Raw genomic sequence first — 22,004 nt, 5'->3', positions numbered from 1 at the left:
TCACAGAAAACAAGGGACGCACTATCAAAATACACATGCATATAACATTCTGTAATGTACTGTCTCTTAATAATAATAGCTTCAGTGATCACTTACATTTAATATATCCTAGTGAACTTGAAATTAAAAATACTACCGACACAGATACATCTGCTTTATATTTCAACCCTTTTCTCGAAATGACTACTGATGGTAGGTTAAATACCAAAATTTATTACACACGCGATGATTTTAATTTTTTCTATAGTCAACTTTCAATTTCTGTATAGCAACATCACAGCAGCACCAGCATATGGATTAGATGTGTCTCAATTGATACATTACTCTGGAGATAGTTCAAAGTACGTTGATTTTGTTGAACGAGGAATACTGTTTTTTTTAAAGTAGCTAAACAGTAAAAACACAAAAATACAGAACTCCGAGGAAAATTCAAAAAGGAAAGTCCAAAATCGAAAGGCAAAATCAAAAGTCCAAACACATCAAACGAATGGATAACAACTGTCATATTCCTGACTTGGTACAGGCATTTTCTTATGTAGAAAATGGTGGATTTAACCTGGTTTTATAGCTAGCTAAATCTCTCACTTGTATGACAGTCGCATCGAATTCCATTACATTGTCAACGATGCGGGAACAAAACAAACATACTCAAAGAGTAAAAATGTCAAAAATAGGGGTACAGCAGTCAACATTGTGGTATCATCTTAATCACTATAAAACAACAAATGTGACGAAGAAGCACAAAAAGGCATACATTTTTCTTATCTTATACGATTTTATTTATCTATGTAAAGTCTACCCGTAATGGATGGAAGGTTTTCAGTAGCGGTGTAAATCTGCGCGTTTGAAATTCGCACAGGTAGGCATAAAATAATTTTGTCGTTCAATGTATGACGGCATTCATAAATGCAGAGTCACGTAGAGTAGATATAACAAAAAACAGACTTAACAGTAAAAGTAATAATAATAAATAAAATAATTGTGTGGTTCAAAGTATGACAGGATATATAAGTACGTCAAATGTATGTCATGAAAAACAGACTTAAAAGAAAAAGTAGTATTAATGAATAAAATAGTTTTGTCATTTAAAGTTTGACAAGATCCATAAGTAAATGGAGTCTCACTAATTAGCGACAAGAAGCGTCAAGAAGCGACAAGAAGAATAAATTTAGCAACAAGAAGACTAATGAGCGACAAGAAAACATTTTTTTTTTAAATTAGATATAAAGAAATTAGTATTTAATTTTAATTTTTCTTTAATAAATATACAAGCAGATATATTTTATATTATATTGATGACGATTAATAGATGAAGAAATAAAACATTTGTGAGGAAGAAAGAGATTGAGCTGCTTTTTTTTTTTTTTTTTTTATTAAATATGAAGAATATGTATAAGATAAAATTCAGCAAAGTCAAAGTATGAATAAACGAATGGAGATATAGATTGAGTGGGCATAATATAATATAATCTTTTGATTCATTTGATTTCCTTAATGCTATGAAAAACTATATTTTTGTTATGTCAATGCGATGCTTTATTTGAAGAACTCTCAGCCACGCTTTGTCATCTCTATTATTTAAGTGTTTTTCCAGACCCCACGACGAGAAGGTGGTTTTTCTTTGGTCCATTTTTTTTTCTTACTTTTTTTAGATTTAAAATTTTTTAAAACATGAAATATCATTTCCTTACAGTATAATTCATTGTTCTTGATAGGAACAACATTAGATGTGGCTTCACCCTAAGGTAATAACAGAACACACAATGTGGAACATCAAATGATATTAACGAGGCGCGTGTCCCTTGTTTTTTTGCTACAATAACATCCAATTAACACGTTAACTTTGTACACGCGTCAGACTATACAATTGCACGCGCCAGAATATACAATCATTATATATAGTGAAGACCTTTTAATAACTCAAGATTGTCATTAATTACATTTAATCTTCAATCAATATGCATAAACATGATAAATATCGTGTAATGAGGCAATACACAAAATAAAATGTTGAAAATATTCACATTTAAATTTTCTTTTCCTCTTGTTTGGTTTCGGTTCTTTGTACTTCACAATTTGCGTCTGTATTTCAGGACAATGATGCACACATAATTCATTTTAACGTTATATATATTGTACAAAAAGAGTTTTAAAAAACAAATTATAAGATAAATAATATGTTCTAAAACACAAGGAAAAGAATCTCATAATACATGAAATACAACAGGGTAAACGTAATACTGGCTGTTATATATATTAAATGATCAAATATTATGTAAATAAATGTTTCAATTTTTTTCTATCAATATTAACTTTCTTGTCGTTAAAATTATTTTCTTTTGCATATTCTTTTAATATTTATTTGGAATAAGTCATTTTAATTAAAAAATATATGTTTTCTTGTCGCTAAAATAATTCTTATTGTCGCTTCTTGACGCTTCTTGTCGCTAAAATTCTTCTTGTCGCTAATTAGTAAGACCGAGTAAAAGTAATATTAATAAATGATATAATTTTGTCGTTCAAAGTATGATGTTTTACATAAGCAAAGAGTCACGTCAAATGAATATCTCAAAAAATCTGACTTAACAGTAAAAGTAATATTAATAAAAGAATACTATAACACGTTATTAAGATGATAACCAACGTCAGTACGCAAAATCTATACTTCACGACCATCTTGTATTATTTGTGAAGTTGATACGGAATATTTATCAACAATTTTTTGGTACCTTCCGATGAACATTTTTAGAAAAAGTCAGGGCTATGAATCAATCAAATTAAGGTCATCATTCAAGAAATGTTACGGTCGCCAGCATGAGCTGATTGGCCATTAAGACAAAAGTGTATCAGAAATCAAATTTTATATTCTTCCTCAGTCATAATAAATAACCTTCCATCATTACTGAACTGAACAAAAAAATATCACGACGGGTGCGTTTACGGTGCAGGAAATGCTTATATTTTTTATTCTCGTGGGATTTTGTCTGATGCCTGGTCCGTTTCTGTGTGTGTTACATTTCAGTGTTGTGTCGTTTTTAATGGCGTTCGTATTGTTTCTTATTTGTTATTTGTAACGGTTGATGTAAATGTCTTTTGGTGTTATGGGTCTTTGTTTACTTCTTTGTTTTGATTGGTATTGTCCTTCATAGACAAACCTTTTGACTCATTGATCTCAAATATTCATTCCGTTGTAAAAATATTCAACGAAAACGCTGAATATCAATTGCTTCTTTCATGATTTTTCTTTACTTTTAAAAAGTAAAATCACAAAACATCTGATCTCCGAGGAAACAGAAAGTCCCCTATCAAATAGCAACATTAAAAGCTCAAACACATCAAATGAATGTACAACAACTGTCACATTCCTAACTTTTCTCATGTGGAAAATGGTGGATATAACCGGTTGTATAGCAAGCTGAACAATATATGGTATCTGTTCACACTCCAAATGTACACATTCAGTTTCTTGATCAACATCGTAGCACAATGATGTCAATTTAGTCTTGTAAATAAATGTCTAATCATATACAATCTGCTACACCATTCATTTCAGTATAATTTTTTCGATCACAGATAAGTCTGTTCATGTTATTTCTGAAAATACATAAATGTAACAATACTGTAATAACATGGGTCAATTAACAAACCGAGTATCAAACATTAACGTCCTTTCCTACGACCATGTCGCCCTCATTTGCCGCTCCGGAATTCTCGTATTAAGCCTTCAAAACGAGACCAGGCATTATCAGCGACGTCACAATGTGAATGGAGAATTTATCAGCAACGTCACAATTGGAGAGAAGACGTTATCATACTTGCTTTCGTCAAGCTTAAAACTGTCTTAGGAAGAGGAAAAATACCAGTAATAGAACGATAAATAGATAATCGGGTTTTTTGTCGTATAAATATTGAAAAAGATTCACATTGTGGGTCGCAGCTGATATTTTACGATCTCAATGTGTAGCAAACCCGATAATCTATACTTATCATACTCATGCCGGTAAGTTATTATGTTTATTAAGCAGGTTATAACAAATGTAGTACAAAATGTACTGCACCAGAACCGCATTCTGACAATATTGTCTAATTAGTGGTGCTTTAAAAGTCGACCTTCGATAGATTTGACTCCTAGTAACCAGTAGTATTTGTTATGTTGTTTTTTGTAATTTGTAATGAGACAACTTTTTCTTAAAGTCACAATTTAATAAAAGTTAAAAAGTATATGGGAAAGTATGACCTTCAACAAAAGTCAAAGCTCACAGGGAACATCAAGCAATAAATAGCCCAAAAATTACTAGTGTAAAACGATTCAAACAAAAACCCAACATTTAAAAAAAATAAGCAAAAAGAAAAGAAAATTGGTACATTTCTAGGCAACGCCTCAAACAAGCGTTTAACTTAAACGACAGCAGGTATATTTTAATGTTTTAAACAAGTTTAAACGACTCAGATTGTTTACACGTCGAGGTTCTATATAAAGAACAGGCTCGTGCGACGGAACTTTCGTGATTCCTATTCTCCAGCTTGTCGGTTTTTTTTTAAATTGAAATATTTTAACAGATGCAAATTAATGTAAGGTACAAAATAATTCAATATATAATAGGCAACATATCAAAGTTAGAGAAAAGTACAAACAAAATATCAAAAATACCGTGTAAAAATGGCTCCACCTCCTGATTATTTTCCTCTTGAGGTCTTGATTTACTTGTATATTTTACTACCGTCTCAGAGGGGATTTCTGGAACTAAAAAAAAATGTCAAACTTAAGGTTTGTGACCCCTTTCTGTAGCCATTTTTGTACGAACTTTTCAAACTTTTATAGTATCAAAACTACAGATATAATGAATAATAGAGATATACCAGTTTGTGCATATACAAAGGACAAACTTGATACAAATCATTATTTTTTTCTGCTTCATTTCATTCAATAGAAAAACAGGACTTTGTAGCAAATAAACCAAGATTTTTATACAAAATCCAAAGCCTTTAATACAGAGATTTTTGTTATAAAACTTGGAACATAGATTACTTACTTGTCCCGCCTCTTTTGTTTAATCAAGTCTAAAGAAATATGCAAACCCATTAAATGCTTCTTCAAATTTTAATATCGTATTACCTATTTCATCATTTTAAACGATTTCTAGCTTTGTTTAAAAAATGAGCACATTAATAATAAGAGTCTTCATGTACAGCGTAATGTGAAATGTGTACGATATATATATTTCATTTGTTTTCTTAGAAGATTCCAAATATACGCTTCCCAAAAAAAGACATGATCTTTCTTTGTCTGTGATGAAGTGGTCGAGAAGAAGACAATTGATTTCGTATATTTTTAACAATTTGATTCCCTAGAGGCTAAATTATATCATTTTTGTTTTAGTCTTTAACCACATTGTTTTAACTTGTAATGCCTACATGTTATAACATGTGTCAGGTGTAATATATGTTACTTTGTTATTTAAATAATACTTAGTGTATATAAAGTGCGAATCCAGCTAGTTCATTTTTACTGTTATATGCGGGTATGTCTATTGTAGAATAAAGGATCATGGGAAAACTGTATTTGTTTACGTTTTGAAATTATCAAGTTAAAGGATTTTAAGTTAAGTTTTAACATATTTTCATTGTGATATGTCTTTATAATATACAAACATAGCATTAAAGTTCAAATAAGTGTTATAAAAGCATCATAATATAGCATATCGATTATTGAAAGCGATCCATTTTTACTATAGATGCGATGAATTATCACTGTTAGTGCAGTCATTATTAATGTAGAATTTGCAAAGATGCGAGGAATTTTTATTGTAGAATTATGTGATAAATGCACTTGCAACAAATGAAAAAAAAACTTAGTTGATGACTTTAGGATTTATGATACATGTATTTTCAAATTGTAATACAAACTCCTCATTCATTCCTCATCAAATATATAGCTTTTCAAACTTGTAACAAAAGCGATTCTCAAAATGTCATATTGTATTCTTCAGATTACGTTTCTCCTTGATTTTAACTTATATAGGGAATCACTGGAGCGTGACAGCAGCGGGCCCTCTTAGGCAGTCAGTGGGCCCCTACTTATGAAAAATTCTAGATCCGTGAATGGATACTACCGCAGAGGTAAAACCATGCACATTTGGGTTATTGTACACGAAATGCATGCTACAATTCATTTTGGTTGATTTTAGACCCTTTGGAACTCTATGTGGGCTATTTCAGCAACTAGGCAAAAAATCCCCAAACTAGATACACGGTTAGATTCAGCATGTCAACGAATTCCATATATCTATATTAAAGGACTTTTGTCTATAAATTTGGACCCACAAAATTGAAAAAGGGACCAAAAATTAAAAAAAATGCATGCATCGGATACATTTGTTATTGAAGGCATGACTGTAACAATAGGATAAATATACAAAAATATCCTATTCTTGGGTCTCATTTTGGTTCTGATCCCGGATCCCGCTTACTGTTTTGGCAGATTCCCGTATTCCGCTTATTGTTTTGGCAGATTCCCGTATCCCGCTTATACTATGCAGTTCTAATTTTTTGTAATTATCCGTGTCCCGCTAGACTTCATTTCCCGTTTTTCACTACACAATCATTTGACTTTCACCTGTCACGATTGCAAAAAATCGGCAATCCGGCGTGACGCTTATAACCAAATGCGACCCACTTTTTGACTCATATTAACCCAATTATAAATATATTAAAAAAGGAGCGTAGATATTTTTATCCCGTCTCGTTTCATTTTTGAGCCATCTATAGATGTCGTATGTGACAATGAGACAACTCTCCATCCGAGTCACAATTTATAAAAGTAGACCATTATACGTCAAAATACGGTCTTCAACATGGAGTCTTGGCTCACACCGCACAGCAAGTTATAAAGGGCTCCAGTGTAAAACCTTTTAAACGGGAAAACAAAGGTGCAATCTATATCAAGATGTACGTGATTAGTGGTGAAGTGTTATGGAAATGGATAAAAAAAAAAGGATAAAGATCCCTATACGCTTTATAAGAAACTAAATGGAATACATTTGAAATAAATGTTATTTCTATTGATTTATTTGAGTGTTTTAAAACCAAACTTTCCTCCGTAAGTTAAATCTTATCAAATCTTTCTCTTACTTTATCTATTGTTTGAGCAAGTCGGCTAAATTAAGGCTTTACAGCTAATTTCTTACTGCATGTAAAGCAAAACTTTGGTTGGCTTGCTTGCTTTGTTTGTATAATTGTTTATACAAACTTTGTAAATAAGATTGACATTTTTAAACAATATTAATAGGCATAGTTTAACCTGTATTTTTAATATTTGAATTTAATTGGGTGTTATCATAATGATTATCCAATAAAAAAAGCAAGCAAATCAACTAAAGTCTTGCTCTACATGCTTAAAGAAATGAGCTGTAATAGATAAAAAAAAAAAATTATACAGTGAAAATGCACCGCATATACAATACTAATGATTCGCTCCACAGTGAAAATGAAAGAATAGTATCATTATTCGACAGTAAACATGACTAGCATTACGAAATCATCATAGTGGAATTTAGTTAAATATGAAGAAACTGAATGACAAAACATATTCTACGTTATACAACTTTAATAATTGTATTAAAATGAATAGTTTTTACTGCAACAACATCTCACCTGTTAGTTATAAAGCACCTGCACGATCTGTTCGTGAAATGTCCGAAATATTCACCTATTTTGGTATATATTTCACAGCTGGATGGCTTTAGGCGCGATAAAACCCCGCTCGCATCTGTAACTTTGTTTTATTAGTATTATGTATTTCTGAACATATACATTTTAACTGATTTTCTTCATTTTCTTCAAAAATAAAAAAAAGTTCGTCTGTTTATTTATCATTCTACATTAGACATTTATGGCATATACAGTAAAAATGATATTTTAGGATCCGCACTTTACATACACTGATACTGTAGCAATGGTATTACAAGTTTAACCATACTTACCTCTTCGATTCTTTCTTTCATCGTAAAAAGGTACTGCAAAAGTTAATACGACACCAATAACCACTAAACAAATAACTATTACTATACCACTATTCACTGGTGAAATTGTCCTGTTGTTTCCCCCTAATGTTATACTGTTAAAATCTATTTGAAAAAAAATAATAATATAAATTCAAACAAATTATTCAGCTTTTGGAAAATAATTTGCATTTAAACAATCATCAGTTACAAATCCAAGTTCAAAACAAATTTGGTAATAATGATAGTATATCTGTGTTGGGTTACATTCTATTTGCAATGTACTGTAACATAGAAAATGCGAAAAAACGGAATACTACAATCTTACTTTAATGGCGTTATTGATTATTTATATATATCATGGATGTGTAGCTCATACGCTTACATATGATATGTGGGTATCCTTTGTATAGCCTTGAACCATGAATATATCAATTCAGGATTGTTCAAAAGATCTGTGATCATTGCCATTACAGGTCCTGACATAATGATTTTGTAAATAGTAATGCTAGCTGCGTTGAATGTGTATTGATTAATATTGATTTGAGTTTGTGTTGATCTGATGAGTCATGATGTCATTTTCGGCAGATTTTAAGTTTGTTTTTGTACGCAGTCAACCCAATGGCCCATATGTTAGTAAAAAGTTAAGTTGCAGCAAATATGTGTATCCCGACATATTCTCCTATTGCCTGGTCTCAGTCAAGAGCTTTAACTCAGTTTGTCTACCACAATGAATATTTAACTTAGTCGTGGGGTTCTAGAACAATTTTCTTCAGAATTTTCAGCCGTCAATTCTATAAATTTCCCTAAATGAATCCCTTGCTTTAAATACAGCACCATTGTCGAATATTATGTAAGCAAAACGTGTGTTTGAGGAAACAAAATATTACCCTTATATTTGATGAGTTTTTTTATTCCAGTCTGTGTTGTCGATCGAATTGTGGATTTTTTCTGTTTTCAACAACAGTTAACACTTACCAGTACAATTATTCAGTTCCTTTGACAAGTCGGTTACAACAACGCTCCCAATAAGACAGCGAACTGACAAAAGTGATCCACATTCTAGTTGGCTAACATTTTGCATTATTTGCATTGTGTAGGTGTAAAATATGCCGTCTTGAGTAACGTTGACTGATATATCAGACATATTGGTAATGTCTCTTTCCTGCAAAATAAAATGGACACATAGATAACATATGCATTTACATGTGAAACAGACTGTTTTTATGCATCAAAAGCTTTAACGACAAAAGTTATTATCAGTCTGTCCTAAATAAAAAATGATCACCATAAAACTGTCGGGTTTCATTCACGAATTCATCAGTGATTAATATATAAACTGTAGTGTTCTATTCTGTCAGATAAAGTAAAAACTATGATTTTCATTTGCAAACTTACATGATTTTTTTTAAATTTGACTGTGCACTTAGGTACAGGATAAATATCATCCATTTTCAATGAAACGTCTACAATACTGTTATTTGTTGTAACTAAAGGAATGACGCTTCTGTTTCTGGGCAGCTCTGCAAGAAGAAAATAAAAAATTAAATAATGAAAAGCCGGATTACGTTGAAACAATGCATTTATGTTTAAAGTCTAAGCAATAAGTAAATTATGCTTACATCCATAATGGCATTGTACTATTGTATTTTTTATGTCCAGTTGACATTCTACTACAATGTTGCGTCATATTACCTAGTATATATATATTACTGCTCTATATTTCATTTACAAAACATTTAGCTTGAAAGAAATCCTCCTTTAATTGTGTTGGTAGTACCGTTATGAGTTTGGAATTTGTCTTGTAGTGTGATAGTTATGACCGGATAATCAGCAACACTTTTAAATTTGTCACACTAACTGAAATAATCTCCATTTTGAATAATGACACCCTATTTAGTCGTCTAGGTTTATGTTGGATGTCGTCATTATTTTTTGTTTACTTATGAGGGGAAGGACAATGAAAATTCCTTTAGAACTATATTAAATTTATAAAACCCCTCAATTATCTATACTACAAGGATCCAGTGTTTCAATTTTAACAACTCTCTTGCCGTCAATAAAATCGTTAACAAGAATGTGTCCATAGTACACGGATCCCCACTCGCACTATCATTTTCTATGTTTAGTCTGAGACTACTATAACACATAGTAGTCTCAGGTTTAGTGGACCGTGAAATTGGGGTAAAAACTCTAATTTGGCATTTAAATAAGAAAGATCATATCATTGGAAACATGTATACTAAGATTCAAGTTGATTGGACTTCAACTTCATCAAAATCTACCTTGACCAAAAACTTTAACCTGAAATTTAAACTATCATTTTCTATGTTCAGTGAATCATGAAATTGGGGTCAAAACTCTAGTTTGGCATTAAAATTAGAAAGATCATATCATAGGGCACATGTGTACTAAGTTTCAAGTTGATTGGACTTGTATTTCATCAAAAACTACCTTGACCAAAAACTTTAACCTGAAGCGGGACAGATGGACGAACGAACGAACGGATGGACGAACGAACGGACGGACGAACGGACGCACAGACCAGAAAACATAATGCCCCTCTACTATCGTAGGTGGGGCATAAAAAGGGAACCTATAATATTAACAATTTAAAAAGATAAGTTTGTTACTTGTTACGTCCCATGCGCGATCGTGATTTAACTTTAAAAAGATTTATTCAAACCCAGACCTTAAAGCAACTGAGCCTTTATTGGAGAACGAAAATACTAAAAATACCTCTGTTGTCAAGACATTTAGTTCTGAATCAACACTCCGTGTCAAATGCTAGGCTTAAGTCAAGATGAGAGTGTCTTTCAAAAATCTTGGACTATGTCTTTGACAAATACTTTAAAATAAAATATTTCGAATGAAAAGTTGTACAATATTTGAACCAAACTTACTTAAAAATTCGTAGTCCTTCATCATTAATCCCTTTTTCATCTCATTTAATCCGAAGGCACATGAATATGAAATATCAACATCATGGATAGATAGATTATGTATTAATAGTGAGTAAGAACAGTTAGAATTCTTATGCACTGTGTACTTTTCTTCGTTTCTACATTTCCCGTCTTGACATAGAAGGATGTCATCTTTACTACCATACCACTGCTGAAAACTTCCGTAGCACTCATTTCCCTTTTCTGATATTTTACATAATAGTTCCAATGTTTCTCCAAACAAAATGGGTTTGGTCTTTACTTCCCAAGTGACATTATCTGCAATTTAAAAAAAAGTAAACTTTTTCTAACAAGTTGTATACTTTTTAAAGATATCATTTAAACATTGACTACATCTATATATTCTACCATACCACATTTTTTATATCGCATTTCACTAGATTAACTCCATTTACATGTAGAAAACTTATTAAGAAGTTCGAATTAAAAATTTCCAATCAAGACAGACTTAAACACTGTGCAGGACAAATTTGACTCTCCAAAATTGGCAAATCTGACTTTGTCGGTTTACAAGATATCCAAAATATATTTAGTCCAAGTGATAAGTAATAAAAAAAATTCCCATATGTCCCAACATGTCACTGTGGTCACTGTTGACACCACAGCTGATTTAAAGTACATTTCTTATGGGAAATTTAAACATTCCCATGGGAAAAGTTAAAGTTTTCATCGGAAAAAGTACTTTTCCCATGGTGATTTTAAAGTTCCCATCGGAACTTAACATTTCCCATCGGAACTTTACAGTTCACATGGGAAAAGAAAAATACAGAGAGTTCTCTTGGGAATTGAACTTTTCCGATGGGAACAGCTTATCTTCTCATTGGAACAATCTTTCTTCACAAGGGAACATTGTTTCTTCCCATTGGAACAATTTGTCTTCCCATGGGAAAATTTGTCTATCTATGGCAACAATTTTTCTTATCATTGAAACAGATAAAATCAGGAATGTTGATATGATTACCAATAAGGCAACTTGTTTGTATTCGTGCTTTTTAGACTTTAGTTTTTCTATATGTTGGTCTTTCTCTTTTGTAGCCATGGCGTTGTCAGTCTATTTTCTGCTGATCCGTTTGAAAGTCCCTTTGCTATCTTCCGCCTCTCGTTTCCAAAAGTGTAGAATGCAGTTGATTTAAGCAACTATATGTCGCACTATGGCTTTAACAATAGGGACAACACACCTACAAAAGGCCCCGGCATGAAAAAAAATTCTAACAGTCTGATATTAGAATAAAAACAAGAATGTGTCCCTAGCACACGGATGACACCTCCGAACATTCATTTCATATCTATGTATAGTGGACCTTGAAAATGGGGTATTATCTTTAGTTTGGTATTCAAATTAGAAATATCATATCATACGGAACATGTGTAATAAGTTTCAAGTTCATTGGACTTCAACTTAATCTTAAACCACCTCTATTAAAAACTTAAACTTGAAGCGGGACTGACGGACGATCGAACAGACGCACAGACTAGAAAACATGATGCCCACAAATGGGGCATACAATAGCAATAAAAAAACAACATTTACAGGCAGCAAACCAAAAGCAACCACTGATGTAGTGGCTCCTGACTTCGAACAGGCATATTTGAATTAAGGTGTGATTAAACACGTGAACTCCTAACCCCCCTTCAAATTGAAACAGAGGTGTTACAGCACAAACGTTGAAAATAGGGTGATACCTTAGGTCTGATCGAGGGAAAAAAAGCATAAAAAACAATAGCATTTTTTATTTACCCCTCGGATTCTGACATGAAACTTCAAATGAAACCTTCAGTTTTGAAATATTTGATATGATTAAATAAAAATATACGCGTTGGAACAACATGGATTAAATATGAATTAAAAAGAGAATATTGGTACTAACTGTAGTATTAGCAAAAACATCTTTATGTAAATGTTTGATTGGTGTCTCTTAAAAATTCAATATAAGTTTAACCGATTGTTACTTACCGGAACATACCACAGGTTTAGTTTTAATGATGCTAAAAAACACGCAGAACATCGATAGTGAATATAGAAACAATTTTGGTTTTCTGTTTGCAGCTCCGATCTGTTTTCTCTTTCTCAAACTAAAAAAGCAAAATTCACAGGTAACGCATCAAAATATAACAAATAAAATCGAAAACAAAGGTACAGTACAAAAAACAAAAAAAGAAATAAGGTGAGAAAGTTTTTGCAAGATTTCACAATGGATTTGAAATACGAAAGTATCTGCGTCTAGAATATTAATATCGGTAACTGATCAGTACAGAGAATTAACTTTAGCTTCATTGTATGGCGACGAGTCACATTACGATATGCGTGTCAAAAATAATTTTGTATTTATAAATGATTTGTAAATGATAGGGTTAGTGCTGATTCGGAATACACCATTTAAACAATAAAACTCGTATGTCGAAGAACATAGGTAACACCATATCATGGCAAACAACAGCCTGCAAAAAAACTATATAAAAACTAAAGTCTAAGTAAAAATAAAAACTCAACCATGCATCGGGGATGATCTCATATGCTCTGGAAGGGTATGCTTAGTCTGCTCCACATGTGGCACCAGTCATTGTTCATTGTGTGTACAGATTTTGTAGATAATTATTATTCGGTGATTCGACAACAAAGTAATGTGATATTTTTATTGGTGTACTGATTAATTAGTTATTCTCGAAACATATTTTAATTAATCTAAATAAAAATATTAGGTACAGATAATCTATCTACATCAATATTTTGAGTTGTTTATACCGTTTTGAAATTTTTCTGATTTTCCTGCATTTTTGCGATGATTGTCCAAGACGTGGTCCTTTCAAGTTGTCTTCAAGAGAAATTATCATACAAGTTTCCTTTGATGACGACTCATTATCCTTTTCTGTTACGGTATATTCTGTTGTCAAAAATGTCTCCTCTTGGAATTCTTTAGTATTCCCAAGATTGATTACTGGTCTATGGCGCTTGTAACAAGATTTAGTAGTAAACTGTAAATTTGAAAGATATTCAAGGTATTAACTTATAAATACAAAAATTATCATAAAAATTAATAAAACAATAATTGTATTTGTGTATGTAAAAAAGTTGAAAGAAAAGAGATTATTTGTAGAACTAGTATTAGAAGTCGGTATAGAACAGTATTTAACGTTTTGTTGATACGTTCTGGAAGTCAATACATTTATATAAATTGATTTTTATTTTGACAAAAAAAGTTTTATTATTGACAAATAAGTTACCGCTATGCCATAGTTAAGGTAATGAAACATTATTTAGGCCTGTCTCTTAAGAAATTCAAAGTGCAATGAAATTAAATTAAAATAGTAAAGACTATGAATCACATCAATAAATTTATTGTTTCATTGGATTTAATGTAATACCGGGATTTAGGTAAAATCAAGTAAAAAACTTAACATATAATCTATATACTATTACAGAGATTTTCGCTATAATACGTTCAACAAAGTTTGCTCACTTTGTTTTTCATGGTGTGCTAGCGTTAATTGTTTCCAATTTGTTTTTTAGAAAATTTGTACAATCCTTATACATAGTGTTCAGTCGGTGCTATAATATGTCCATGTTTGGACTTAGACTTCCTTAGAACAGTGTTTGGAGGAATAACAAAACGACGAAATAAATAGTTTTTCTCTGATCTTAAAAAGAAGGGTCAATTTGAATCGGATTTCTTAACAAAAAAGAAGAGTCGGTTTATTGTCCGCATTCATGAAGGAATACATTATAGAGAATGCTACACGAGGGCTTTAAACTCAGACTAGTTGACATTGTTACAATATGCAATGCATTTCTTTTTTCCGACTTTTACACTACGCTAGAAGATACACGATCTTATGAAATACTGAACATACCTTTTTTGTTGGTTTATTGTGATTCGGTAGAACTGCGATAATGTTAATGTTACATTTACAGGTGGAAATAGATAGTTTGTCTGTTATAATATCTACTTCTTCTGCAAAAAAGATAATATAATAACATAAAGAGGCTTACAAAAATAATCGAGAACTGTATAGCATGCCTGGGTACAATTTTGTATATGTGTACTGAAATGATTGTAGCATGAATGATCATACAATAGAATAGAATATTGTTATTTCCCAAATTGCTGGTTCCATAAAGGGCATAAAATTAGTTACAATTGATTTACATAATTGTTAACAACAGCAATAATAGTCACGTGTAAATAAATATTTAGTATACTGAGCCAAACAAGTTTAGCAACACTTTTTTTTCATTTTTTGGGGGTTATTTCTGCCAAACAGATAAAATAAACATCTTTGACATAAACCTAAGGTCTACGGTGTACCTGTAATTCTACAGCGGTATTTTTTCCGAGTGATTGATTTCGCACCATTTAAGCTTTGCACGTGTAATTGCTGTTTACCTTCTTTACCTGTACTTTTAAAACGAAATTTGAAATTTATTTTTTACTAACGTTAAGAAAAACACATAAACGATAGAAAAAAAATGCATGGGGCGTCAACCAGTCCTCCCCGAAAATGACCGTCAGAAAGCTCTAGGAATGGTTGATGCCGAAATGAGTGTTGCAGACGTCGCGGTTCGATTTAAGGGCATACGATACAGTTTTGATCCCGTACAGTTTGTTGAAAATTTCCATGTAGGCTATTTTTGCCTGATTAAATCAAATATGTAATAAAAAATATACCTTCATGTGCTACTTTTTGAGTTAAATGAGGTCTAAATTTTGTAAATTTGCTCAAAATTTGGATTTGTGGCCGTATTTTTCTTTTCGAAAGAAAGACATAACTTTTTTGTTTCAGAAGATAAACACAAATTGTTTTTTGTTAAAAAATTTGTAATTTCTGTATTTTATAAGTATTCTAAAAATTGATGCATTTTTATTCAGAATAACTCATATTTATCAAATGGTAATGAATTGAGAGAAAAACTACTTTTTTGGCTGTATATTTATCAAAATTATAAAAAATGCACTATTTACAGTTTATAAAATTTGGTCCAAATAATCTCCCTGCAAAATGAAACAAAATGTCGTTTTAAAAAATAGGGGTCCGTGCACTCGTTTTCAATTTAAATCAATTTGAATGATAAAACTCAGTCGAAAAATGCATCTTTTCCCGTTATGTTTACTATGTTAGTAACGTCATTACTTGTACCTCCCCTGTAACTGTACCGTATGCCCTCAATGTGCATACGTCAACAGTTTAGAGACTAACAAACAGATATCGACAAATGACAATTGCACAGGACAGGCTGATATCTGGTAGACCCAAAAAAACTAACAGCAAGGGAGGAGCGCTTCCTTCGCTTTTTGAATAACACTAGTATACTTATTTCTGCATTTTGACCCTAATGCGCTCCATACAAAAATATCCTAGTGAATGTGAGTGAAAAACATGCATGTTGCTTCCGACATGTCATCATTAGGTCTTTCCACTTTTCTATTGTATTTCTTTTAATTATTATTAAAGAAAAATCTGCCAAGTTTTGAAATTTTGGTTTCACAATATGTCGCTTATATATTTCTTTTTATTGTATCGTACAGTTTATGCGCTTTTAAATTTCACCCTGCTAAGACAAAAAAAAATGTACGAGTTATCTCCCTATTCACTGTCTATCAAATGGTTTTTTTTCTTTCGCCTAATTTTGTTCTTGCGATAATAATTTGTTTCACAATATGGTGCATAGACATTTTTCCAATTGTACCGTATAGTTCAAGCGTTTTTTAATTTCACACTGCTAAGATGAACAATTTAATTTGTAAGATTTATCTCCCCGAACACTGTTTTCCTTGTAACTACTATAAAAGAAAGCGACACATTTATTTATAGAAATGCTGTAATATCCTTTGCATGACTTGTCCTATTTTGACCGAAGCGATATGAACCATATGAGAGTTATTTCCAATTATGCATGTGATATAAGTGATATGCATTTCTATCTTGTAAACCATAAGTGATAGAGACCTAGGATCTTCAGATTTGAGATCCTAAAATAAGATGATTAGGCCAAGGTTAGAGGTCAAGGTCATGTTTTAAATTTTGATTTTGGCTTATTTTCAATTCTTTTCAAAATCCGTATAACATATCGACAACATATTTTTACAAAATTGTATGTTGCGACATGTCGTTCCACATGAATTTTGGCCAACATGAAATTGGAGTTTTCTCCCCTCTTGTATTAAAAATTAGGCATATAGTGATATAACTCATTAACCATACATAATTATGACCTATGGTATTTTGATTTGAAGCCCTTGATATTCAACTCAAGGTCATAGATTAACCTGACGTTCTAGATTTTGATCTTTGCTTTTACTGAATATGTACATTGTATACATGATTAAGTCATTGGACTTGTTGCATTACGTTGCAAGACACTTTACCATGGAAAAGCCAACCGGAAGTGACCTTGTGTAAACCGGAAAAAGCCAAAAACCACATATATATATTGTAAATAAAAGAATAGAATTTATATTATATGCATTCATTCTCAAATCATGCACTTGACTTAGTGTCAATATTTATACCTGATCTCCTTCATTCAAAACAGTCACAAACAGAACTGCCCAGTTTTTCCGTAAGATTTACATTTTTGGGGTTAAGAGCCATAAAAAGTTAGTAGATTTATTTAAATTTTTAAAATAAAAACAATTGTTAGAAATGTATTGAAAAGAATCTTCCCTTTGAATATCATAAAGAGGGCATTCTTAAAAGAAATTAAGCTCGTGTTCAACATTACCAAGTGAGCAATTTGTTCAAAGACTCTACGATCTTTCTATTATTTTTTTTTAATATCTGTCTGTCTCGATTATATAAATATAGTGCTCCGATAATTGCAGCTTGACACAACGGAAAAAGTCACAGTTTGTAGTATCGGAATATATTCAGCATGTCAAAGTACAAAACAAAAACATTTCTCCATATATGAATTTAAATCAAATTAAGTTTTATTTTGGATCCTTTAGACCTCAACGTGGACATATTCAAAAGCGGAGCCCAAAATTTGTATTTAAATACATAATTAGATTCTGCATACTGAACATGCTGAAGAATCAGAAGAATTCAAGTATAACATTGAGAATGGAAATGGGGAATGTGCCAAAGAGACAACAGCCCGACCATAGAGTAGACAACAGCAGAAGGTCACCAACATGTTTTCAATGCAACGAGAAATTCTCGCACCCGGAGGCGTCCTTCAGCTGGCCCCTAAACAAATATACAGTAGAGATCACTTCTAACCTCTCACTAGAACTGTCAGGAGAACTGTTATAGAACTGTTCTAACCTGTCCTAGAACAGTTCTACCTAGAACAGTTCTACCCTAGAACTGTTCTAAGTAGAACTGTCAGAATCAGTTCTAGGTAGAACTGTCAGGATCAGTTCTAGGGTAGAACTGTCCAAATCAGTTCTAACCGTAGAACTGTCAGCAGAACTGACTAAATCAGTCAGGACTGTAGAACAGTTCTAAAGTGACGTCACTGCAGTAAATGATAAAAGTGTTGTATTATAACGTAAAAAAACTATATACATTTGCACCATCTCTTCAATTTAGCCAGACTTATCCATAACGATTATAAATGATATATGGGAGTCTGAAACTCAGAAAAAATATACTCATCTGAACATAAATGAAGCATTTGCCACTGGACGTTCGGCTACAAACAAAATCATGCATTTTTCTTTGCCTTCTTCTATTTGTCTTCAAATTATATTAACAGTATACTATTCCAAGAAGAGAACTTCCCATACATGTACTTTTTATTTTAAAATAAAGTATATGAATCAGTCATGTGAGTGTTGGATGATGCCGTAAAATAGTTTTGTTTAAAAAAAAAACAACATCACAAACTAACTGACTTAAAAAGTCACTTTAGTGACGGTTCATTATTATGGATACAGACAGAAAATAAGGGTGCGCTAAATTTTTAGATATGGTACAAATACACCTTACCGCTATTTGTCTGCCATTACTGGATATCGCACAGGTTCCCGTAAAAATTTGACATCATAAAACAAATTATCTGACGCCACAATGGAAAAGTGATTGTTGTATGCTTCAAAAGCTCAAGAGGCTGGGTCAGCCAGGATTAGCAATATAGGTGTATTGTGTTCCAAAGTTGGTGTCATTTTTATCATACGATCCGTCCTGACATAGAAATATTATAATCCAGGTTTACAATGAGGCCATAAATATTTACATGATAAGTGTAAATAAGTTCAGTTTTGGTTGATATGTTCAAATAATTTTGTTAAAACGACTCAGTCTGATACATGTATATCGAAACTACTGAAATTTGTTTACAATTCAATATTTTGAATAAAAAGAGGACTTGCAGAAAATTGCTGGTACTCTAAATTGATGTGAAATTTTTTTTTAGCCAATGTGTTACAATATTGCTGTCATTTGAATTATACAATCCATCGTGATATGTAACTAGTTACTACATGTATAAGTGATTTACTATGCGGCTATATATATAAATTTCAAGATTTAGTAAAAGTTTAATCTAAGAAGACTTAAAGATGATTCACTTAACATCAGAATCTGACTGACGAAAGATATCTGTTATCCGAAATATTTATAAATAATTACATTTATAGTTCCTTTTTATATCATTGGTGTTGTTATGTACACTTTTTAGGCGTATATATATATATATAACTCGTCTAAACATCAACCCAACAATGTTAGATCTGTAAATTTGCTTTCGCAAATTTTTGGTTCTTCCCTCGCCGGGATTCGAACCCATGCTTCTGTGATATCGTGACACCAAATCGCCTGCACTGCAGCCGTCCCGCTAGACCACACCACCACCTGGGCTCTCAAAAAAAGAGCTTTTGCTGGCCGTGTGTTACCTTTCTTCGTCAGTTTTAATGTAGCGGCGTACTACAGTACATGATATATAAGGCATGAAGATGTTATTGTTACAGATCAGCTAAATTATCTATAGTAAAGGATCCTACAAATTAATGTAATATACAGTCACAGAAAATAATTATATTTATAAGTACGTCTGAGTCAGTGACAACTCTACAACAGATGTATCCATCGGATCGCCATCATATATATATAAATATATATTAAGATTTACATTATAAAGTGTAAATATGGTCAGTTTTGGTTGATGCTGTCACATATGGTCAGTTTTGGTTGATGCGGTCAAATATGGTCAGTTTTCTTGGTTTTGGTTGATGCGGACAAATAATTTTATTATATCCATGAGTCAGTCTGAGATATCAAAACTACTGAAATTACTTTACGATTCAAAATTTTGATTAAAAAGAGGACATGCTGGCACCCTCAATTAATGCGAACAAAAAATGTGTGGTCATTGATTTCCAATATTGCAGTTATTTATATACTACAGTCCCTCTCGAACTAAAATTATAACTGAATTGCTGTGCAGCTATATAGATTTACATAATAAAAAGGAAATATATGGTAAGTTTTGGTTGATGCAGTCAAAAGATTTTATTACACGACTCAGTCTGAAGTATAATGATTCAATATTTTGAATAAAACAAGGACATGCTCATTGGAGGATCAAGGGGAGGGGGTCCAGGGGTTGGAACGGACCCCACTTCTTTTTTTTACATCAATGCATATGAATTGGAGCACATAGTTGGACCCTCAGCCTGGATCTAGCTGCCCCTGCATGCTGGCACTATAAATTGATGTGAACAATTACATTTTTTTTCCAAAATTGCTGTTACTTGTATATTACAGTCCCTCTAGACCTAAAATTAAAACTGAAGTACTGTGCACCTATATAGATTTGCAGAAAGAAAAAGCAAATAAAGGCAGTTTAGATTGATGCGGTCAAAAGATTTTTGTTAAACAGGTCGTCCGAGGTATGAAAACTACTCGTAAACAGATATTATATTGGTTATTGAGGTCCGATAATTTTGTTATGTGATAATGAGCCATTCTGACTCCCGGAATAACAAATGCAAAAACAATTCAAATAATAATGCCCCCCCCCCCTAATACTAACGGCCTAATTTATATACAAAAATTGAGAGAAAAACAAAAATTTGTGTAACACATCAACAAAAGAAAATCACTGAATTACATGCTCCTGACTTGGAACAGGCACATACATGCAGAATATGGCGGGGTTAACAGGTTAAACATGTTCTCTAAGGCAGCAACCATTTGATTTTCGGGGGGGGGGGGGGGGGGGGGGGGGCTATGGGGTTTTTTTCTGTACAAACTTTTTTTTTCGACTTCGGCGAAGAACAATCCATTTTTTTTAGCGACAAACCGAAAACAATTTTTTTCTTTCAATTTTAGCATTACATATAGCATTACATATACTAGTAGTGGCAGCTGAGGATGAAACAAACAATTTTTTTCTTTCTCAGGGGCCAAAACAATTTATGGCGGGAAAAGTCTGACTCGGACTTTTACCATATATTGCATTGGTATTATTTGGGTCTCAAATCAAAAGAAAATCAAGTATCTGCTTAAATTTTATCGAATGACCTATTATGAGCTACAAATGTATTAAAAGATAAAAAAAAAAAAAAGTGTTGAGGGCAAAATATTTCACTTTGTATCGTATGGAAAAACACCAAGGAGTCCGAATATTTGACATTTATTCCAAAACCTCACCTAAGTACATCTTTAAGTTTAAAGGAATTTTTGAAAAACATGTTTAAACATGAATTATGAAGTACTTTCATTAATAATTTTGAAAAACACACCTTGGTGTATTACTCATATTTATCACTTACTTTCAGACTGGCATAAAGGTTTGCCCTTGGTAGTCATGTTGTGGCGTCTTTCCTTGTAGTGTCTCCTAGGCCTATAACAGACAAACGTAATAAAGTAAGATAATTTATATTTGATGTATAATAAATAGATATGTCAAAATGAAAAAAAAAAACGGAAAATTGAGATATACAAGCATTCAGATGATAAACAAAGTCCCCTACCGATTAAAACTCATTGTACTGGAACACAATGCTAACTTGATATATAGCTTGTCATGGTGAAATGTCGAGTCAATATCTTCAAGCATGACGAAAAATAGTTAAAAGCTGATCATTTGAGTGAATAT

General features: G+C 32.1%; 1 protein-coding gene across 1 annotated transcript; it reads right to left on the bottom strand.

The window, feature by feature from the left end:
• Positions 1 to 1,629: 1,629 nt before the first annotated feature.
• LOC139526869 (uncharacterized) lies at positions 1,630 to 21,743 on the bottom strand. Its single transcript, XM_071322006.1, has 10 exons — positions 21,679 to 21,743; positions 14,813 to 14,913; positions 13,707 to 13,936; positions 12,918 to 13,036; positions 10,904 to 11,221; positions 9,399 to 9,523; positions 8,979 to 9,165; positions 7,983 to 8,126; positions 4,652 to 4,744; positions 1,630 to 3,594 (listed from the first exon to the last, which is right to left on the bottom strand). Exons 1-10 carry the CDS (start codon positions 21,713 to 21,715, stop codon positions 3,584 to 3,586), a joined length of 1,365 nt encoding a protein of 454 aa, XP_071178107.1. The 5' UTR covers positions 21,716 to 21,743; the 3' UTR covers positions 1,630 to 3,583.
• Positions 21,744 to 22,004: the final 261 nt, after the last annotated feature.

The sequence above is a fragment of the Mytilus edulis genome, chromosome 6 (genome assembly GCF_963676685.1).
Source record: "Mytilus edulis chromosome 6, xbMytEdul2.2, whole genome shotgun sequence".
Lineage (NCBI taxonomy): Eukaryota > Metazoa > Mollusca > Bivalvia > Mytilida > Mytilidae > Mytilus > Mytilus edulis.
Note: the sequence above shows the minus strand (reverse complement) of the source record. Positions and strands in the feature narration are given on the sequence as shown.

What these genes read in the sequence shown, in the direction of transcription:
- LOC139526869 (XM_071322006.1), bottom strand. Translation starts at nt 21,715, where the DNA reads ATGACTACCAAGGGCAAACCTTTATGCCAGTCTGAAA. An exon ending in ACCTTTATGCCAGTCTGAAA is followed by an intron (nt 14,914 to 21,678) that starts GTAAGTGATAAA and finishes TCTTTTTTGCAG; the next exon opens with AAGAAGTAGATATTATAACA. An exon ending in TAAACCTGTGGTATGTTCCG is followed by an intron (nt 11,222 to 12,917) that starts GTAAGTAACAAT and finishes TTTAAATTGCAG; the next exon opens with ATAATGTCACTTGGGAAGTA.